This window comes from Chelmon rostratus, chromosome 9 (genome assembly GCF_017976325.1).
Source record: "Chelmon rostratus isolate fCheRos1 chromosome 9, fCheRos1.pri, whole genome shotgun sequence".
NCBI lineage: Eukaryota > Metazoa > Chordata > Actinopteri > Chaetodontiformes > Chaetodontidae > Chelmon > Chelmon rostratus.
The window spans coordinates 29,339,291-29,362,734 of NC_055666.1; the positions used below are offsets into that span (position 1 = coordinate 29,339,291).

At 40.1% G+C, this 23,444-nt stretch overlaps 1 protein-coding gene across 1 annotated transcript; it reads left to right on the forward strand.

The window, feature by feature from the left end:
• The first annotated feature begins 7,384 nt into the window (after positions 1-7,384).
• LOC121611558 (probable pancreatic secretory proteinase inhibitor) lies at positions 7,385-13,145 on the forward strand. Its single transcript, XM_041944169.1, has 4 exons — positions 7,385-7,682; positions 8,391-8,422; positions 11,735-11,847; positions 12,838-13,145. Exons 1-4 carry the CDS (start codon positions 7,631-7,633, stop codon positions 12,881-12,883), a joined length of 243 nt encoding a protein of 80 aa, XP_041800103.1. The 5' UTR covers positions 7,385-7,630; the 3' UTR covers positions 12,884-13,145.
• The last annotated feature ends 10,299 nt before the right edge of the window (positions 13,146-23,444 follow it).

Sequence of the window (23,444 nt, forward strand, 5' to 3'; positions counted from 1 at the left end):
TCTTCCTGCTCTGCTTCTTCTTCTGGGGTTTATTGGCGGTTGACAAACCAACTTATGGTGCATTACCGCCACCAACTGGACTGGAATGTGAGCAAGCGGTTAGGCAGTTAAATAAATAAAATAAAGTAAAAAACTAGATTCCGTTATTTAACTCTTTCTTTAATGAATTTAACAATGTAATATTGTATCTTGCCTGCTGATTTTCCCAGAAGCCCTATTAGTGTAAAATCATGGTGTATTGCCTCCCTTGATGACTGACTAAGCTTTTTCCTCTGGATATCAGATTTCCTACAGTGTCCTTCCCTACATTTGAAGCCCACCTTCCTCCCATCACTAACATACCGTTGTATTTGATATAGGCGCCTTCCGGTTTCACTGATGTCCCAATTCTCCTGCCATGTAGATTGTGCACTTTCAGCTTTGCTTAGTGGAACTTTCATGTCTACTTGTGTAATTCGGAGTGTTTGCTTGGCCAGAATATCTACCAGCTCATTTCCTTCCAGACCCACATGAGCAGGGACCCAGATGAACCGTGTGAATATGCCCTTAATATGCGTTCTGTACATTATTAGGAATATTTCATTGATTATATCCATTCTGAATGCTGATCTGCCTGAACTAATGCTTGATAGTGCTGAGAAACTGTCTGATGCAATAACTGCTTTTTGTATTTCCTTCTCCTCTATCCACTGTAACGCCAATAGTATAGCCAGCAGCTCTGTGGTGTATACTGAGAGATGGTCTGATACCTTTTTCTTAATAAATGTGTCACTCACCAGGATATACTGCTGCACTTGCACATCCTGTGTCTGGATCTTTGGATCCATTGGTAAAAATAAACACTTAATCTGAGAAATGCTGGTCAAAATAATTCTGGACTATAAGACATACAGGATGTTTTTCTGACTTTTCCTTCAATTCTTGATGTATTTTGAGGTCTACGTTTGGCAAAGGGAATAACCACACTGAGGGAGGTTGACCACACTCCCAAACCCTTAAAAAACCTCAACACTATGGGTAGTGCATCCTCGGTCAGGTGTTCCAACATTTTGTAGCATCTTTTCCTGGGGTAGTTTGACGAGCACTAACGATAGCTCTTCTCAGCTCAAACACACTAAAAGGCAGGTCTGACAGATCTCCTGACACCTTTTCCAATATGTCAGGTTCCTTATTAAGGTTCTAACTCTGCTCTGCCTGGCCTCCTGTGAGATTTTCTGAACTGTGAATTTTCCTAAATGTTTGGACTAGAAGTTCAGCCTTTTCCAAGTTGTTAACAGCCATTTTATCCCCACTGCTTAATACTGGTATTTGTAACTTCTTCTTCATCATTAAGAGTGTCTTTAACATCTTCACAACTCAGCCCCGTCACATCAAAGTAGTTTTCTGCTGATTTGACACTTATTTTGATTCTTTCATTTCGGCTCCTTGACTGTGCTGAGCAGTTAAATACATCTGCCATAAACAATACAGTCATTTTTACTAACTAACAGAATTTCCTCCTTCATCTTCATCACATCTTTTGCATTTTCCTGCATCATCATCCTGAGTGTTGTTTTGTTTTGTTGCCTGAACGCTTCCTGAAACCATTTTTGTTTCCAAGATGGCGGCGCGTGCAGACGCAGCGGCTCGTAGCTCCCGTGTTTACGTTTTTGTTTGTTTGTTTTTACTCGTTTCCACTTTTACTTCTCTTCTGGAAGCTCTGACACAGTACAGCAGGTCTGAACTGTGGAACTTTGGAGTACAGTTCGGACTTCACACACGCCCTAAACTGGACTTTATTCCACCGGAGCTGCTACGGACCCCAGAGCCCACCACCATCCCCCCACTGCTGCCAAGGAGACGGAGGAGGCACCGTAAACAAAAGCGGGGCAAGAGAGCCGGCGTGCGTGCTAGGCTACAAGCTAACCCTCACAGACCGGCTCTCCCCAGTCTCTTCCTCACCAACGCCAGGTCTCTCACCAACAAAATCGACGAGGTCCGTCTAAGGATAGTCTCTCGCCGGATGGACAGCTGTGTTACCGTTGTCACAGAGACCTGGCTGGACGACAACATCCCGGACGCAGCGGTGGAGATAGCGGGGCGCTCTCTGTTCCGGGCGGACAGGACTGCAGCTTCAGGTAAGAGCAGAGGCGGAGGCTTGGCGCTGTATGTACACAATGCCTGGTGTACAGCCACACGCACCGTCAGCACGTTCTGCTCTCCTGATTTGGAATACCTGGCGGTGAAATGCCGACCGTTCAAGCTGGTTAGAGAACTCTCGTCTATTGTTATTGTGGCCGCTTACATCCCACCGTGGGCTAATGCTAAGTTAGCATTAGAGGAGCTGTACTGCCTGATCAGCGGGCAGATGAACGACAACCCGGAGGCGGCCGTGATTGTGGCGGGGGACTTTAATCACGTTGAACTGAAGGCGGTGTTTCCCAAATTTCATACAAGTACATAAAGTTTCCTACCAGAGACAGTAACATTTTGGATCAAGTTTACTGCAACATCCCTGCTGCTTACAAGGCTGTAGCAGCTCCACACCTGGGCATGTCAGACCACATCTCCATGAAACTCATTCCTGCCTACAAGCCTCTGGCCTGCAGAACAAAGCCGACCACCAGGACAGTACAGATATGGACTGAGGAGGCCTCCTCTGCACTTCAGGACTGCTTCGAACTGACAGACTGGACTGTGTTCAGAGAAGAGGCAGACCTTGAGGAGTACACATCATCTGTATTGTCTTATGTTCAGTTCTGCACTGATGCTGTCCTCCCTGTTAAGACCATCACAGTGTTTCCCAACCAGAAACCATGGCTGGACAGCACAGTGCGGTCCCTGCTGAAAGCCCGGGATACTGCCTACAGATCTGGAGACAGGCTGGCTTATAGCAGGGCTTGAGCAGAGCTGAAGAAAGGAATCAAGCAGGCCAAGCTCCAGTACAAAAACAAAATTGAAGATCACTTCAAGAACAACAACCCACAGAGCATGTGGAGAGGCATCAGAACCATAATGGACTACAAGCCGAACACTCAGCTCACCAGCCACGACCCCGCCCTGCCTGACACCTTGAACAGCTTCTTTGCCCGCTTCGACACATCAGGCAGCAGAGAAGTCACACACCTACCCCGGCTGGAGGAGCAGCACCAGCCCCTCGTCCTGCAGCAGCACCAGGTGTCATCCACCCTGAGGAGGATCAACACCCGCAGAGCTGCAGGACCGGATAAGGTGTCAGGCAAGACTTTGAGGACATGCGCTGACCAGCTAGCAGGAGTGTTCCTGGACATTTTCAACCTGTCCCTGCAGCTGTCCACGGTTCCTGAGTGCCTCAAGTCCTCCACCATCATTCCGGTACCGAAGAAGACATCCATCACCTGCCTGAATGACTACCGGCCTGTTGCACTGACCCCAGTAATCATGAAGTGCTTTGAGCGGATTATTCTCAGGTACATCAGAGACTTCATCCCCTCGGACCTAGACAGCCTTCAGTTTGCTTACAGAGGGAATCGGTCCACAGAGGATGCTGTCTCCATCACCCTGCACACAGCCCTGACCCACCTGCAGCAGCCCAACACCTACGTCAGGATGCTATTTGTAGACTTTAGCTCAGCTTTTAACACCGTCATCCCAGACAAGCTGGCGCTGAAGCTACACACGGTGGGTCTGCCTGCATCTCTGTGCCACTGGATCAGAGGCTTTCTCACCAACAGGCCTCAGGTGGTGAGAATAGGGAACATCACACCATCCCCTCTGGTCCTCAGCACGGGCACGCCACAGGGTTGTGTGCTCAGCCCAGCCCTCTTCACCCTGTTTACTCACGACTGTGCTGCCATCCACCCCACCAACACAGTCGTGAAGTTTGCGGACGACACTACAGTAGTGGGTCTCATCTCAGATAACAACGAGACCCACTACAGAGAGGAGATACACCAGCTCACCCAGTGGTGTTCAGCCAACAACCTGGTGCTGAACACAGGGAAAACCAAGGAGGTCATTGTGGACTTCAGGAGGTCCAGGAAGACGGATCACGCCCCCCTCCTCATGGACGGAGAAGTGGTGGAGCGTGTGGACAACATCAGGTTCCTGGGCCTCCACATCACATCTGACCTCTCCTGGTCCATGAACACCTCCCGCCTGGTGAAGAAGGCACAACAAAGGCTCTTCTTCCTCAGGAAGCTGAAACGGGCTGGACTCTCCTCTCGGTTGCTCGTTAACTTCTACAGGGCCACAATTGAAAGCATCCTCTGCCTCAGTGTGACAGTGTGGTACGGCAGCTGCACGGCACAGGAGAGGAAACAACTGGCACGGGTGGTTAAAACTGCACAGGGCATCATGGGCTGCCCCCTCCCTGACCTAGACTCTATATATGAAGGTCGGGTCAGAAAGAGGGCGAGATCCATCGCCACGGACCCCAGCCACCCGGGCCACAGACTGTTTGTACCGCTTCCATCAGGAAGGCGGTACAGGAACATCCGCACCACCACTAACAGACTGAGGGACAGCTTCTTCCCCAGAGCTGTTAGAGCTATCACCCCAGCAGCCCCTCACTGCAGTGAGAGACTGTGTGAACTGTGAACACTGCACACCGCACTTTACACCTACACCTACACCTCTACCTCCACCTGCACCTTCTGTGTACTTGACTTTTATGTACACACGTATACTATAATTATATACATTTTAGTATATCAGCACATTTCAGTTTCATTGGCATATTTTATTCTGTCGGAACATTTCACTGTGTATATTTTATATTTTATTCTGCTTGTATATTTTATTCTGTTTGCACATTTCACTTCCATATTTTATTGTTTATTGTTTAGTATATTTTATTGCCTAAGTATATTTTCATTCTGTTATATTTTTAATTGCTTCACGAATATTTTTTTTTATTGCATGTTGGTTTATTTTATTTTATTGTAGTTATCTTAATTTTATTCACTCTTTCTAGTGTTATCTTTCTTACCATCTAACATGGGGGTTGCAATGAAAATTTCATTGACATGTGCAATGACAATAAAGACACTTGAATCTTGAATCTTGAATCTTTTGCTGCCTCTGCATATCTCACTTCCTTGAAAGCTCTGATTCTCTGCACTTCTGCTGCTTTTTTGCATCCACGGTATGCTGAGCTATGCTCCCCTCCACAATTACAACACTTCAGTTTTGCCCCTTCATCACATTTGCCATATTCGTGGTCTCCACCACATCCGCCACATATTTGCTTTCCCGTGCAAACTGCCGCTACATGTCCAAATTTCTGACACTTAAAGCATGTGAGGCCCTCACATCATAGCACATATACCCAATAAATTTTTTTCTTTCTTCATCAAACATCATCAGAACTGAGAGACTGTCACTTTAAACTCCATTTCTTTTGCTTTCAGACGTTTGACCTCACACTTTTGCGTTTGTTACATTTTCTTTCACATCATCATCAGATACTCTTTCTGGAATCCTTGTCTAGCTTTCTGCTTCTAGCCAGGGTACAATGCATTCCTCTGCCCTCGATTTTATTCATTCTAATTGCTCTCCCTTGTTGTCCTCAACAATCAGCAGTGATCCATTTCTCAGAATCTTAGCGCTCCCAACCTCCCTGATTTCTTTGCTGATGCCTTTCGTAAGTCGTACTGGCTTCTGTACACTATGTGTAATGCTGCTGCTGCACTGCAATTTCTCAGCTTGGGATAAATAAAGTATATCTATCTATCTATCTATCTATCTATCTATCTATCTATCCTGTCTCTGAACGAAGCTTCCTCTTGTGCAAGGCTTATGATTATTGTAAACTTCTCTTTGTTTTCCCCTGCTACCGTTTGTGACTTTAACCAATGCTGTCTCTGTGCTATGGTGCCTCTGAATCCTGACTGGAAATCCTCAAATAAACTATTGTTATGTAAAAAGTTGCACAGCTGACTGCTTTCTCAAGAATTCTAGAGAGAAAGGGAGGTTAGATAAAGGTCTGTAGTTGGCTAAAACCCCTGGATCAAGAGTAATCCAATTAAGGGTAAAACATGTTTAAACAGCTGGGTCGGGATGGGATTTAAGATACAGGCTGATGATTTTAATGAGGAAATTGTTGAGATTAGTTTGTGAAGCTCGACAGGAGAGAAGCTGTCTAAAAATACGACAGGTTTAACAGCTACTGCTATGGTTTCTGTTTTTGAAGATCAATCAGTGCCCACTGAGGGCAGCAGGCGATGAATCCTGTCTCTAATAGTGAGAATTTTATCATTACAGAAACTCATGAAGTCGTCTCTACTGAGGCTTCAGGGAATACGAGGTTCAATGGAATAATGACAGTCTGTCAGCCTGGCTGCAGTCCTGAAGAGAAACCTTGATTGTTCTTATTTTCCTCTGTTAGTGAAGAGTATCAGGCTGCTCTGACAGCTCGGAGGGCTTTCCTGGATGTTTTAAGACTGTCTTGCCAGGTGAGGCGAAATACTTCCAGATAGGTGGAACGCCATTTCCTTTCAAGTTGTCGTGACGTTTGCTTTAATTTGCGGGTTTGGGGGGTTTACCAAGGGTTTACCAAGGAGCCATTAGGATAAAATACCAAGGAGTATTTTAGCCTAATGGCGGGTGGTCTGGTAATAAGAATTCAAAAGTAATCAAATGATGATCAGATAAGAGGATTCTGTGTTGAAGTTATTAAGTGTTCAGTTTCAATGCCGTAAGTCAGAACAAGGCTAAGAGTGTGGTTAAAACAGTGGGTAGGTCCACAGACACTTCCAAGACAAAAGACAGACTGCAGGCATGTGTGTTAGAACACACTCATGGTTACCCCACAAATAAACATGTCAAATATTTCTCTGACTCCTGAATCTGATTTCAAGAAGGGGAATACAGTCTATAGAGGATGTTTTAACTAAAGAGACCGTCACAGTCTGGAGCAACAGCACACCCATTAGAGAGCTACCACAGTTGTAAAAGTACAAACTAAAGATACAAGAACACAAACAATCAGAGAGACTGTCAGTAAAAACTAAGCTGTACTTTCTGCATGTAGACTAAACATTTTTATGGCTTCCCTCTCTAGTCCTCCTCTCCTTTAAATGATCTGTAGCTGTGCTTTAAAGACTCTGTTGTGTTATTTTAATTTGAGTTATTATTCTGCCTCATACATATTACCTATATTTTGTGTATTCGGGTAACTGTTCTTACATAATTTAATTCAAAGCTATATAGCTTCTATATAAATCAAGTGTAATGCTTTAATCTGTATAATAATAACAGTTGGTATCATTGTTATTGTGTTTGTGTGTCATTGATTTAATATGTTGTTGTGCAGAGTAGGGACAGACGCTTGTTTTTCTGCTGTGGTGTTGGAGTCACTCCTCTTCCTGGTAGTTTTCGCTCTGTCAGCGATATGTCGGGGCAGACAGAATGTTGATCCCGAGATTAAAGCCTGAACAAAAGAGAGCAGCGGCCGTCACAACAACAGAAGCTCACATTGTTTCAGACGACAACACGGAGCCTATATGACAACAGCACATCAACACCAAATATCACAACCGCAGAGCATCTGCACACAGACGCATCAGTAGCCAATCAGACACCAGGAAAATCCACATATTCAAACTCCTCTCGGACAATTGAACCATTTTTGTTTTTTGGTTTCGCTTCACTTTCTGAGTTTTCATCCGGGATGTTCGGCAGGACTCTTCTTCTCGTGTGTGTTGCTGTTTTCTTCTGTGCAGGTAAGGCTGGACTCAGCCAGGTGACAGATATCTAAAAAGTGAATCTGGGTCTGATGTACAGTCTTTAGGTGTCAGTATGTCTGTCTGTACGAAGGGGTTTACCAAATGAATGTTTGCTCATCAATAAATTAAAATGGGTTTCACTAAACAAATTAGTTAAAATAGAGATTGTTAAATATTATGATATTGTGGGAAAGTGCTGTTTAATGATGTAAAGTGACTGACATTTCACAAAACACAATGAACTTTACAAAAAGTACCGCTAACCAGACTAGATGACCAGAGAGCAACAGCTGGGTTCATTAATCAGATATTAGACAGATTCAGTGTAAACTGACTGACTGTGTGTCCATGGAGACAGAAAACTGTCAGACATATCATTTAGAAGAATTATCTGGTCAGTTAATTGTATTGTCCAGCATGTTACACTGTTCAAATCGTTATATTGTTCGTGATGCTGAGGTGACTACCTGTTCACATAGGTAATTTTTACATAGGTGTTTACTGGAAACAGATGACACTTAAATAAACTCTTTACCTGTGAAAATATATCATAAGTTCTAGTGGTGCAATGTGGTTTAGTAAAGAATAGTTTGAAACTAGTTGATAGTATCTGAAAATGGAGATTACAGTGCAGCTAAGAGTGCACAGAGTCAGGTCAGGTGTTCAAACAGTGAATACCTGATAAACTTACTGTCTCTTTTTCAGATGCTGAGGATAAATCCCGGCTCTACAGGAGGGTAAGAAACAAACAGAAAAATGTCCAACAAGTGCTGCTGCTACTACAGCAGTAATAAAGTAAATTTAACCTAATTTATTAATTTAACCTTGATATTCCTTTTGAATTTCTCTTGAAGTTAATTTTTGTTTGACAGTATAGTAGATATTGTCATGATGTTTATCAGCCAGGTCCTGCTGAGCAGTGGTGTGATGATGATGATGTAGAAAGGACTCCGCTGATACAAGCCTGAAGAGACCTTTAATAACAAGCAGCATCAGATCAGATGGTCTGAGAGAGCTTCAGGGTCAGATCAGAAAAACTCTGCTCTCTCTATTCCTCCACTCTCACCCATAAATGTCCACCTCTGTTGGGGATTCACATCTGAACAGTCCCCTAAGTATACATTAGGACCACATCAGGACCCCCTCTTGCTGGCCTGTCCTGTGTCATCTCACATACCACCACTGAGAGGGGGTTGCACTTTAAACATCAGTTTACCTCTTATCATGCTTAATCTAACACATGTGTGATATTTGGTTCATCTGATCATACACCTCAGCCACAATCTGTCATCAGGAACTGATCAGTTCAGCTTTCTCGCTACCTGTTGCTTCTTTAGGTGTTAAACAAACAAACTGTGTCACAAATGTTTCATGCAGCTATAAATCAAATTTCATTATAATCCCGTTTTCTCTTGGGAGGCTCAAAACATGTGAGGAAGGTGTCAGGAAGGTGGGGACTTAGGGGGATCTATGAGGGGAACTATGAGGGGAAACAAAGGGTTGAACCCAGGTGCAGACAAACAAAGGGGACGTAGACTATGGATAAACAATAACACGCTACACAACGAGACAAGACTAGGGCAACACAAGGGACTCACTAACACACAGGGCAAGACTATGGACAATACAATAAAAGGAAAACTCAATCAGGACATGAACACAGACAAACCAAGGGATAGGCTAGATTCAACTTAAATAAATGTATTACTCACAACAAAAGACACAACTATGGGAACTAAAATTAACACACTCTAAGGCCAAGGGCTATATATACACAACAAGGCAACACAGGGAAAAGCTGAGCAATGGAAACACGCTAACTCAAGAAACACAATGGGGCATGGGTGAGACAGGGGCAATACAAGAACTCTAACACAAAAGGTGGCGGACTATAACAAGAGAAGAAACTTAATTACATAAACTTGGGGCAGAACTAACACATTGACAAAACTAGAAACAAACTTTCAGTGAATAAAATAAAGAACAGAAAACACTCCCGAAGGAGGAAAGGACAATGGGCTAGGAAAACAGAACTGACTACTGAAGGAACTAGATATGAAAAACTAACAACTCAAAATTCACTACTAGAAAATGGAAGAACGAGAATCTAAATTACAAAAGTAATCTAACAGAAAATCGCTCTTAACGAGGAGGACAATCCGGCTAGGCAAAAAACTAAATTATAAACTTTTCAAACAACACACCTGAACAGAACATGGCATGGGACTTTAACAATCAAGGGAAACACAGACAACACTAAGGACAGGGACCCTACATAAAGCAAGACATGAACAAAGGCAACGCAGCAAAAACACACTTACATGAAACACGACTCGGACATGACACGGAATCACACGACAAACACTTACTATGGGACTAGGGCATGAAGTATAACAAGAACACAGACTAGGACTATGACTTTTGTATCTCAGACAACGAACCGACAAGGACAAAGGGAAGACACGGACTTAAATACACTAGGGAGGAACACTAATGAGACACAGGTGGAAACAATCTGACAATCACACGGGAGGGAAAACACAGGAAGTAAAGCAACCCAAAGACACATGACATGAACCTTCAAAATAAAACAGGAAGTAACCAAAACCAGGCAAAGACAAGACACAATGGGAAGCTTAACAAAATACAAACAAGACATGGCAAGGATAGAGACTAATACAAAACATGGCATGACTGAGACAAAAGTAACTAAATGAGGCAATGGCAAGAATCAACAAGAGAAACTAAACAAAAACCGGCGTGCAAGGCACGGGTCATGACAGAAGGAATGTAAACGCAGTTTCTGCGGCTGATTCATAACTGTTGACAAACCCTTCTTATGTCCATCTGATGATGAGTTCATATTCATTTTAAACGGTGTGGAAATTTGATTTTAATCTTTCATCTAAACGTTTTAGCACATATTTCAATACACTTTGTACATTCTGTACAGCACTTATTTTTCTTTTTAGTGCCTTTTATTATAAAAGGCACTAAAAAGTATAAAAGTATGTATAAAAGTTTTATGTTTTAAAATCTACCTTGTATACACATTTATCACATCCATAATCCACAAGTATCATTAGCAAGAAAGGAAAAAAGATTAAACAGCTTTCACTTACCAGAAAACACATAAACAACCAGGACATGCTGGAAAACATGTAAAACAGATACAGATATAGACTTTCTCTTTATCCAGTAATTTAATAAGTTCCTTTATTTCCAGGAATGGAGTGAGGTTTTACCTTTGGCATGCTTTAATTCTGTTTTTATAGTACATATTACTATCAAAGCTAAACTAAACTTTGATTAATATGTTTATTTTGCTTTTATTATCCTCCTGATTGATATGGGAAATGTCCTGTCTAAAATATTTTATACATTTCACTTTCATTTAATCAAATTTGTTTTTTCTATTTTTTACCTATATAAGGTCTGGTGGGGTCCTGGTGTGTCCTTCCTGCTTCACTTTGCCATTTTAAATGTATCCCCTATCAATTACCATAAGCCTTAACCACTCCCCCTCACTGTGCCTGACCCCAAGTCTATTTCCCATCTGTTGGAGTAGGTGATGCATTGGTGTATCATTGAGGCAGTATGAAAGGTGGAAACAACTTTCCTTGCAAAGGACAAATAAATCTAAATTTAAATCTAGACAGTTCACAAGTAATGTAACAAGACTCAACTTTAAAAACACTAAACTGGGTTGAACCTGATCACAGGCTGGAGAGAGAAGTGCATGACAAAAATATACGGAGAATGATACGCTGGGATATTTGCTGTATTCCTACATTAGACTGTAAGGTCTAACAGACATCTTTAAAATATTTTATAATACATTTTCATAAGAGTTTATTATTGAAAGAGTTTTGTTCTTGTACTTCAAACTATCCATGAAATATAGTTTATCTTCTAATCCTCCCCCGCTGCTGACCTAGCCTAAACATGCTAATAATCACAGTGCAGTGTGGATTTGGGTCGTAGACGTGTGATGTCTGAGAAAAGAAACTGAAACCTCTGTTGTGGTTGTTGTTTTGCTGTTACTGCAGCCCTCCTGTGGTGGGATGAGTGTGACTCAGGCGTGTCCTCTGAACTATTCTCCAGTGTGTGGCAGTGATGGCATCACCTACCCAAACGAATGTTCTCTGTGTGTCCACAGACTGTGAGTTTTCATTCATTAAACACTGTTCTTCAGGATGCTCATTCAATTTGAGCCATTTCACTTCAAATGACTCCTGTTCATGTATTTGAGTTGTCATGTTGCCAAAAGTATTCATTTTATTTCCATTTATTCCAATATTGATCATGGACAGATCCTTACAGCATCCAACCACTGATCAATAGAAGGCACTGAATCTGCATTAATATTTAAAAACTACAAAACAGGTAAAAAACTAAACAACCTCAAATAAACAGTATCTGATTAGTGCAACTGTGGGGTCTCTCAATCAAAATAATAAAAACCAAAGAGGTCGTTTGATGATATTGTGAGGTAGGGTGGGCTAATGGGACATGCTGTCATTGTTAAACAATCACCACTGCTGCTAAGTCTGACGTAACTTCAATAAATGTTTTATTCAGACATTTGAGTACTGAAATGGTACATATTCTACCATTAAACTTTGAATGATAGTAACAGTCACTGTCAGCTGACATCAGTCAGTTAGTCACGTCATTGATCACAGTTGAAATATATATATACAGTTGTTCGTTCAAAAACAATGAACTTGTTAGCTCTTCCCCTCTGTGTGGATGAATTAGTTGTTAATGTCAGAGAAGAAATAATAATATGTGAATTCCTCCATAAGAGTAATTAGTAAGTACTAATTAGTAATGTGTTCAATACCAGTGACAAAGTGTACTAGTGACTGGGTCAGCATAAGAGGCAATCAATCAATCCACCTGTATCTGTTCCAGTCTATTGGTATAAAAAGTTAAAAATAATTTCTCCTTTGAACAGTTGTCTGGGAGTCAGACTGTGGGTTTCTCATTCTGTGGCTTTAATTTCTCATTTCTTGCAGTTTGTTTCCTGTTTGTTTCGAGTTTTCGAGGATGAGTGCTTTTAAAATGTAAAATATAAATGATTAAAAGCTGTTCAGCAGACAAACAGTTTTCAGTAGACATAAAAACCCTTGTAATCCTTTTTTTTCAGGGAGAAGAATGCTGACATTTTGATTGTGATGGAGGGGCCGTGTTGAGGATATCATCCCACTTGTCCCTAATGGAGGATGTCATCAGATCTCTATGTAACTGATGATGTCATCATGTGCTGTTTGTATGTAGCTGTTAGCATGTAGCGCAGAGGCATACAGATGCATACACAAACACACAGTCATGACTGCAGCCATATGTCGTAATTATTCCAACACATTTATTTTCTAATGATGTGTTTTATATTTTGATATATCTGTGAATACATTTGTCATTGTAATCTTGGAGTAATAAAGGATTTTCTTTGTGGTTGAGTTTACCTTTGTCATTTTTAACAAAAATATGTACTTTGCCATTCGGTAAATTGTGCTTGAACTCACAAGTGGGACCACTGTTAAGAAGGATGAGCTTGATTCAGTATTGAGATCTCTCTGGCCAGAAAGAAATCAGGGTCTCATGCACATGCAGTAATGTCATATTAATGAGTTCATTGTGACTGTTTGACTCTTTATACTTTTGTTCAGGAAGTCCTGATGATGGTGAGGCCAAGGCAGAGTGATACAGTTTGGGTTGTAATACAATTGAGAAGTATTTCCTTTTTGGTAAGTAGTAGTTGTGTAGTTGGTTATGGAATGTTAGGGTTAGGACAGGGGAACTCAACGCACAGTCTTACTCCCAGGGTTAGGATGGAAGAAGTTTGGGTTAGGGGGAGGGAACTGATCCCATCTCCTCTTAGGGAAGAAGGGACGTGCATCGGCCATCCACCCTTGCCGACCATAGCCCTGGTCCCGTAGGGGTTGGCGGTCCCGCTGCCGATTACAGCCATACCGGACAACCGTCCAACCATCCATCATTGTTTTTGTGTTTTTTATTGTCTTTTATTTTGTGTTGTTTTTGTGTTGTTTTTTGTGTTATTGTGAAAATAAGGAAAACAAACAACTAAGGACGCTTTCCAAGGTGGGAAAGGATATGTACCCTAAAACAAAACAAAAAGAAAAAATAAAAAATAAATAAAAAACAAAAAACAAAAAAAACTTAATAAATAATGTGTTTATAAAAAAATAAAATTAATTATTTTAAGTACTAAATATAAATGAAAAGGTGTGCCAACAACCGCGACGTTTCGACCCTAGGCGGGTCTTCCTCAGGCAATGGCACACACTAAGAAGGTCTGCAGCACTGTGAGACGATGCTTCTCCTTCAGTGGTCAGAGCAGAAATGAAGAGGAGCAAGTGTGCGCTCCCTTATATAACCTCTGTTTTTAAGTTTCGTTTTTAAGTTTTAGTGATGTTTTTGGTCTTTGTATGTTTTTACTTAACAACTATGAACTACAAACTTGTTTTTAAGCAATACAAACTAACTTATTAAATCTACATGAACTAAATTAAAACTTATATGATAAGAAATATATATTTTTTTGTCTTTTTAAATTTTATTTTTTTTTTGTTATTTTTACCTTTATACCAATATCTTATGAAATAATAACATGAACTTATACATTTTTACTATACATAAACTTATGAATTTTTAACATATATAATAATTAATATGTTTTAATTTTTTGAGTTATAATAATAAATGTTTTTTTTGTCTTTTTAAATTTTTATATTTTTTATTCTTTTTACCTTTATACCAATATCCTATGAAATGATAACATGAACTTATGCATTTTTACTGTACATACACTTATGAATTTTTAACCTTATATAATATTTAATGTTTTAACATTTTTAAAGTTATAATGAATGTTTTTTTTGGTCTTTTTTAATTTTAATCTTTTTTTTGTCACTTTTTTTATTTATTTAGTGGAAACAATTGTTATGAACTTATTTTTAATGATATATGAAATTCTGTTGAAACATAATATGAATTGATAAATCAAAATAAAGTGTTAGTACCATATGTATGTGTTGTGTATTTTGTGTTTTGCATAAAATAAAACTAATTATGAAGTGTGTTTGTATTGTATAAGAAATTAAATAAGTGGGAAGAAATTATGGTTAGAGGGTTAGGTCTTGGGGGTATTGGATTTTATTTTTTACCAGAGTCCTGGTTTTTGGTGCACTGGCACAGGGGTCAGGGCAAGGCCGCCAAGTCCACACTACCCCCTGGTGTCTTCAGTGGAGTATGGCTATGCTGGGTCCTTATAGCAGGTGAGTAAGAATATGCAGAGGTCTCATAGTAAAATGTTAAATAGCAAATAAATATATAAATAAATAAATAGTAAATGAGTGGATTAATAATAAATAATTAAATAGATGGTAAGTGCATGATTAAAGGAGGTCTGAAATATATATATATATAAAAAAAGGGAAATACATAAAATAAGTGCTATGTCACAGCAAACCATGCAATAATTCAAAAAAGTGCTGAGTGTCACAGGTGTTCACACAAGAAATCAAATACATGCTATGTGAATTTATTTAAACACACCATATAAAATAGAGAACACATTGGTAGATAAATGTATAAGTGCATAAAATCACAACAAACAATCCGTAAATCATGCAGATGGATAAATAAAATAATTTAAATAAGTGCAAGAGAATTAAAAATAATTTAAAAATTTAATAATTTAATATCTTTACTAAGAGACCATTGTAAATTCATCAAGTTCATACTCACACTACCTTGAAATTTCTCATCTAAAGGACTAGTAGTTAAGTAAAGTCACACTTAGTCCTCAATGTTAAAAAGAATGACCCATTGTGGAAGTTGTATATTTATTTATTTCATAAATAATTTTTAAAAATGGCATAAATAGTGTCATCTCTCTCTCTCTCTCCCCCTCCCCCTCCCCGGGAGGGAAGGAAAAGGAGGAAGGGAGGAGGAGTCCTCTCTAGTGGACATTGAGACCCAGAGGGATGCGAGTCTTCAACCTGTCGATCCAGCATCCCTCCCTCCATCTTCTCTGACCTCCCGTCCATGTCGCACAGGTCTCAAGACCCATGATGATCAGCTGTTGCGTGGGATGGGTACGGAAGTGATTCACCAGTGGAGTTTGTAATTTGTTATTCCTAATATTATAAAGGTGTTGTTTAATTCTAGCCTGGATTGTGTTTACTGTTTCTCCAATGTACAACAAATTACATTCTGGACACTGTATACAGTAGACTGCGTTTTTTGCATTTATAGACAGATTCCCAGTCACTGCCACCCCTCTGCCACTGTATGGATTATATAAAAATTTAATAGGTTTAAATTTCCAGCCATCTTGTGTCTTATTTATATTAATGTGTCTCCCAAATGCGGCTTTAACCAGTCTGTCTTTCAGGTTTTTATTTTTTCTTAAAGCCGAAATTACCTTATAGTCATTTAGGAGTGGATGGTCTGTCATTTTATTTCGAAAGTTGGTTTTGAGTAGGCTGTGTAGTTCCGTATATTGATTGGAGAAGGTTGTAATGAGGGGTACAATTGCACCTGTGCCGTTATTGTTGTTCTGGGCCTGCTGGTCGCCATTTTGTGGTGGATTACTTGATTCAGCTGCACCTGTCGCGGATCGGAGGGACGCCAGTGTGCTGCTTTTAATAGAGCGGAGGAAGCGTTTGGAATAACCTCTTCGTCTTAAGCTGGTAAATAAAATTGTTATGGCATTCTCCAGATCTGTCGGAAGTGAGCAAATGCGGTAAAATCTGATAATTTGTGATTTAACTATGCCCTTGAAGGTATGTTTAGGATGAAAGCTCGTCTTATGTAACAGTGCGTGGGTATCTGTCGGCTTGAAATAAATTTTCGTCAATAGTTTTTTGTTGTGCTCGTCGACATTTTGAAAGTACACTGTAGTGTCCAGAAAGTTAATTTCGTTAGTATCCAGGCTATGTTTTACTTTGATAGACGGGTGATGCTGGTTTAAAATGTTTATAAACTGTAAAAATCTCTCCTCTCCGTGTTCCCAGGCGCCTATGATATCATCTAAAAAACGAAAATAAAAAGAGGGCTGAAAAGGACACTTTTGAAGAGCGCTTCTCTCCCACTCGCTCATGTACAAATTTGCATATGAGGGAGCGTACCTGTGTCCCATAGCGGTTCCATGGACCTGTAAATAGTACTGGTTATCGAAGGTAAAATCATTAAAAGTCAAACAAATTTCTAAAAGCTCCAGGATTTCCTCATCTGGTCTGTTCTTGTCCGGATATCTGTTAAAAATAGTACGGATTGTATTTAATCCCATCGACGTGTCTATGTTCGTGTATAAACTGTCGATATCTATAGTGAACAGGACGGCATTATTTGGCAGACTTATCGGCCGGATCTTCTCAATGAAATGGTAAGTATCTTTTAAATAACTCGGGTGTTTGGTGGAAAGGGGACCCAAAAATGAATCGATGTACTGAGCTATATTGTATGTTGCACTGTTAGGATGGAGGAAGTGTGGGCCGCGCCACGCCGAAGGCGTGGCACAGCCCAGTGCATTCTCCGTCCATCAGGTCCCGTTTCTGGAATCCCTCACTTACTTTTATAAATATTATTTATTTATTTATTAATAGTTGTGTATTAATTTTATCTATTTAGGGTTAGGAGAGGTCAAAATGACGGTTAGGTTAGAAAAATTACCTGCCCCCCACCAAAGGTGGGGAGCAGAAGTGCACTCTCCACCCTGGGGGCCTTGAGTGTCACCACCCGAAGGTGGTGGGGTTTCAAAAAATTTGGCTTAGAGCCTAAGATCAGCCCTTGCCGCGACGTTTCGGCCTTTGTTGGCCTTCTTCAGGCGTGCTGATCTGGGTGAAGTGTGGTGCCACAGTTGGCCTCTCTCCACTTCTGTCCCTTTTCTGGCTTTTTCCTTTCCCTGTTTCCAACTTTCCTTATTAACCCTTCCTATCCTTTTTGTAATGTGTGTCTAAACTGTTCCTTATACTTGTGTTTGTTTCTTCTTGTCTCCTATTTGAGTTTACTTTTTGTGTTTATACTTGTGTTTGTTTCTTCTTATCTACTATTTGAGTTTAAATTTTGTCTAATTTTGACTTTGAATTTTCCCTTCTATGTGTTCAAATTACTTATGTTTATATGTCCTTTTTTAGGCTTTCTGTTTGTCCTTTCCTCTATTCCACTCTTTTCCTATCCTCTTTGCTTTCCTTCTTTCTCTTCCTCTTGCCTCACTCTTTCCTTTCCTTCCTTTAGCCTCGTTAGGCCATGTGGCACTGACCCTTCCCCTTGAGGGTTAGGATGGAAGAAGTTTGGGCTGTGTCACGCCGAAGGCGTGGCACAGCCCGATGCGTTCTCCATCCATCAGGCCCCGTGTCTGGAAAACCTCTCCCACATTTATGATAATTATTATATTAATAATATTATTATTTTCTATAAAGGGGAAATTAGGGTTAGGGTTAGGCAAGATTATTATTAAATTTAAGGGTTAAAATTGGTTAGGGTTAGGTAAGGTTGACTTGGTTAGGGTTAGGATAGATGCTGGTATGGGCTTATGATATTAATAATTATAATAATGATGATAATCAATCTCTAAAGAGGGTTATACAATACACAAGGAGGCAGGGTTCAACAAATGTCAGTAGGTAAGGGTTAGGTTTTGGAAATAGATCCGCCCTCCGAAGAGGACGGTAAGTGCACGCTCCATCCTCCCGGCGGGCAGTTTACCTCTGTACCCATTAAACTTTAATTTAGTTTTCTCCCTTAATTTAGGTTTTCTGGTCCCACAGGTAGGTTCCAATCAGGTAAGTATCCAATTTGGTTTAAATTTAGGTTTTCTGGTCCCACAGGTAAGTTCCAATCAGGTAAGTATCCAATTTGGTTTCAGGTAAGTACACCTATTTGGCTTATACTCCTGTATTTAGGCTTACATTGTCTTTTATATTCTCATATCTCTGGTTTGAGCTTTGTTATATATATAATAATATTTATTCTTCTAGTTGAGATATCTATAAAATGAAACTTACGTATCCAAACAGAAAATAAATCCCCAAAGGATGTGCCCTGTAGCTACGTTTCGAACAGATTGAGTCTTCTTCAGGCTATGGCACAATCCCCATCAAATAAAATAGAAAATAATATATATATATAGGTATAGTCTGCAGTCATGTCTGTGGGATGTTTCCCCTCCAAGAGTCAGAGTCAAAGTGAGTGATTCTGCTGTGCTTACAAGCCCTCCCCTTTCACTTAGGTTTCATTTTCCTTAAGTTTCACTCTCCGCCCGTAACTTTCCATACGTAACTTTCTGTCATTTAACCTGTATTGAGGTGTAACAAAATGGCATTTTAACTTATTTTGCAGCTTCCTTACTGCCATTGGATTCCCAGGTAAGTGTTTTGTGGCTCATTGACTTATTTGTCATCTTTACTTTGCCTTTTCTTAGGCTTTATATGCAGTTTCTTAGTTTCTCTGTACTACTGCTTTATACTTATGCCATCCATTCCTTAAACCCAGGATTCCACAGCCAAATTTAGCCTCCAACATGTTCAAAGCCCTTGTGTTTACATCCCCATAGGTTCCTTCAAGTCCAATCCAACTTCCTCCCATCCAATAAATTTATATTCCAATTACTGTGGCTCTGTTGTCTTTTTCCCTTTTAATTTTGGGTTTTAAATTTGAAATTTGGGTTAGGATTGGTTAGGGTTAGGCATAGAAAAGGAGAGTGGTTAGGGTTAGGAGTTAGAGTAGAAATGCCCCCTCCAAATGGAGGGAACATGCGTGCACGGGCCACAGACCAGGAGGCCAGTGGCCCCTGATGACTGGTTCGCCTTTGTTATATCAAGTATAATTATGCTTTCTCTTTCCTTTTTCCCTTTTTCCTTTTCCTCTTTCCTTGTTTGGTTTTAACTATCCCTTTATCTGTCCCTTCTCTCTTTCTCTATTTAGTGTTTCTTTCATTCTTGCCCTTACTTTCCTTTTTAATTTGTCATGACTGTGACTTTATATTCTTGCCTTTTTCTTTGGCTTTTTCTTGCCCTTTTCTTTGGCTTTATCTTGGTTTCTTTAGTTTCCTTTGTTTCTCTTTGTTCTTTAGTTATTCTTTGTTTCTTCCTCTTTGTTTTGTCCTCTGTGTGCTTCGGGCGACGCGTTTCGGCTACGACTTGTGCCTTCCTCAGGCCCGCACACAGGAATAATGGCACCCCCTTCACGTTTCACAAGCACCCCCATAACACATCCTTACATTTCCCTAGTCTCAACCAAACTGACCAACTTGTCTTATGAATTAGTTATTTTTATAAAATGAAATATTTATCTTTTTACTATTTATTAGTCTTCAATATATATTTTTATATTAGGGTAGGGGATATTAGGGTTAGGTAAGGTGGGGTAGATGTTAGGGTTAGGGGTATAGACAGGGATAGGGCTAGATAGGTGGGTAGGAGGGAGGGTGGGTGGGTAGGCAGGGACCACCAACCTCCTGCTGGGCACTGGCCAGTTAGGAGTTAGAGTAGAAATGCCCCCTCCAAATGGAGGGAACATGCGTGCACGGGCCACAGACCAGGAGGCCAGTGGCCCCTGATGACTGGTTCGCCTTTGTTATATCAAGTATAATTATGTTTCTTCTTTCCTTTTTCCCTTTTTCCTTTTCCTCTTTCCTTGTTTGGTTTTAACTATCCCTTTATCTGTCCCTTCTCTCTTTCTCTATTTAGTGTTTCTTTCATTCTTGCCCTTACTTTCCTTTTTAATTTGTCATGAGGGGTTAGGGTTAGGTGAGGAAATAGAATTGCCCCCTCCGAATGGAGGGAGCAATGATGCACTCTCCACAGCAGGGAGCCCTCGACCCCAACTGACCAGTTCGCCTTTGTTATTCTATATTAATATATTTATTGTATTTATTATTTATTATATTTATTATATTGTGATATATTTACCCTTTTTAATGTTTGGTTTTAACTTTCAATCTATCATTCCCTACTTTCCTTCTCCAGTTTGTTTCCCTTTATCTTACCCTTACTTTCCTTATTTGGTCTTTTGCATGACGTCTATTTGTCTTTTTTCCTTTTTTGGTCTCTTGCATGACTTCTATTGTCTTTTGCTTATATTCTTGCCCTCTTTCATTTGTTTTTCTCTGTCTGTTTCTTTGTTTCTTCTTATGTCTCTTCGTTATACTTTGTTTTTCTCTGTTACTTTGTTTCTTCTTTATTTCTCTTTTCTATTCTTTGTTTTTCTTCTTCTTGTTTCTGTGTGCGCCTGGGCAACGTTTCGACCCTACTTGGGTCTTCATCAGGCCCTGCACACAGATTTTTAATGGCACCCCCTTTACTTTCCATAGGCACCCCCAGAACACATCCTCTCAGTCCAAAAGCACAAACCAAACTGACCATGAATTGCTTGTTTTTCGTATGTCCGTCTTGTGTTTTATCCGAAACTTTCTTGTCTTCGTATGAATTCTTTTCCATATAACTGATTGTGTTTTTTACCTTATGAAATGTATTTTAACCCCATGAATTGTGTTTTTATAGTGATGTATTTATCTTATGAAATGTATTTTTACCCCATGAATTGTGTTTTTATAGTGATCTATTTATCCTTATTTATTTATTTATTAATATATTTATGAAATAGGGTTGGGGGGAGGGGGGGAAGAAAAACCTAGGGTTAGGCTAGGGTAGGAATGGTTAGGGTTAGGGTAAAAGACAGGGATGGGCATAGGGAAGTGGGAAATAGGCTAAATGGGACCACAGGTTGGGTTTAGGTAGGAGGGTTAGGGTTAGGGTTAGGAGGTTGGAGTAGAAATGCCCCCTCCAGATGGAGGGAACATACATGCGCGGTCCTCAGACCAGGAGGCCGGCAGCCCCCACTGCCCAATTTGGCTTTGCTATATATTAATAAATTATTTTTCTTATTTATTTAGCTTACGTAGTGAAATTATTTTCTTATTATTTAGCTTACTTTCCCCTTTTGTTCTTTGGTTTTACTATCCATCTTCTTTCCCTTCTCTCTTTCTCTGTTGGTTTTCCTTTGTTCCTTGCCCTTACTTTCCTTCTTGTTCTTCATTTCTAGCTTATTTAGCTTTTATTCTTGCCCTTTTCTCTTTGTTTTTCTTAGTTTCCCTTTTGCTTCTTTGTACTTCTTTGTTATTCTTTGTTGCTCTTTGTTTCTCTTTGTTCTCTTTGTTTCTCTTTGTTCTCTTTGTTTCTCTTTGTTCTCTTTGTTTCTATTTCTTGAGCTTTCTCTTAGTTTGCTTTTACTCTGTGTGCATTGGCGACGCGTTTCAACATTATTTTGTCTTCCTCAGGCCTGCACACAGGTATTCTTGGCACCCCCTTGTCTTGTCTGATGGCACCCCCAAATAACATGTCCTTTCTCTTCCGTAGTCCAAACCAAAATGAAATAAACTGTGTCTTCATAAACTTGTGTTTTGTTGTGAATTTATTTATCCTTCAATGAACTGTATATCTTTTTAACTATATTTAGCCTTTCATGAATTATTTATCTTTTTATAACTCTATTTAGCTTTTATTACTATTTATTTAGTTTTAATATATATTTATATAAGGGGTGGGGGGGATCTTAGGGTTAGGCAAGGGTAGGGGTAAGGGGGTTAGGGTTAGGGTAAGAGACAGGGATGGGGTTAGGTGGGTGGGTGGGCAGGGACCACCAGCCTCCTGCTGGGCACAGGCTGGTTAGGAGGTTGGAGTAGAAATGCCCCCTCCAGATGGAGGGAACATACATGCGCGGTCCTCAGACCAGGAGGCCGGCAGCCCCCACTGCCCAATTTGGCTTTGCTATATATTAATAAATTATTTTTCTTATTTATTTAGCTTACGTAGTGAAATTATTTTCTTATTATTTAGCTTACTTTCCCCTTTTGTTCTTTGGTTTTACTATCCATCTTCTTTCCCTTCTCTCTTTCTCTGATGGTTTTCCTTTGTTTCTTGCCCTTACTTTCCTTTTTGTTCTTTACTAGCTTTATTTAGCTTTTATTCTTGCCCTTTTCTCTTTGTTTTTCTTAGTTTCCCTTTTGCTTCTTTGTACTTCTTTGTTATTCTTTGTTGCTCTTTGTTTCTCTTTGTTCTCTTTGTTTCTCTTTGTTCTCTTTGTTTCTCTTTGTTCTCTTTGTTGCTCTATTTCTTGAGCTCTCTCTTAGTTTGCTTTTACTCTGTGTGCATTGGCGACGCGTTTCAACATTATTTTGTCTTCCTCAGGCCTGCACACAGGTATTCTTGGCACCCCCTTGTCTTGTCTGATGGCACCCCCAAATAACATGTCCTTTCTCTTCCGTAGTCCAAACCAAAATGAAATAAACTGTGTCTTCATAAACTTGTGTTTTGTTGTGAATTTATTTATCCTTCAATGAACTGTATATCTTTTTAACTATATTTAGCCTTTCATGAATTATTTATCTTTTTATAACTCTATTTAGCTTTTATTACTATTTATTTAGTTTTAATATATATTTATATAAGGGGTGGGGGGGATCTTAGGGTTAGGCAAGGGTAGGGGTAAGGGGGTTAGGGTTAGGGTAAGAGACAGGGATGGGGTTAGGTGGGTGGGTGGGCAGGGACCACCAGCCTCCTGCTGGGCACAGGCTGGTTGGGAGGTTGGAGTAGGGTTAGGGTAGGGTTAGGGTTAGGAATGAGGGTTTTAACCACGATCAGATGCCCATCTAATCCTCCCATAGGGGGTTCATCATCTGCTTAAAATGTATCTCGGACTCTTATATAGGCCTCTTACGCACTAGTA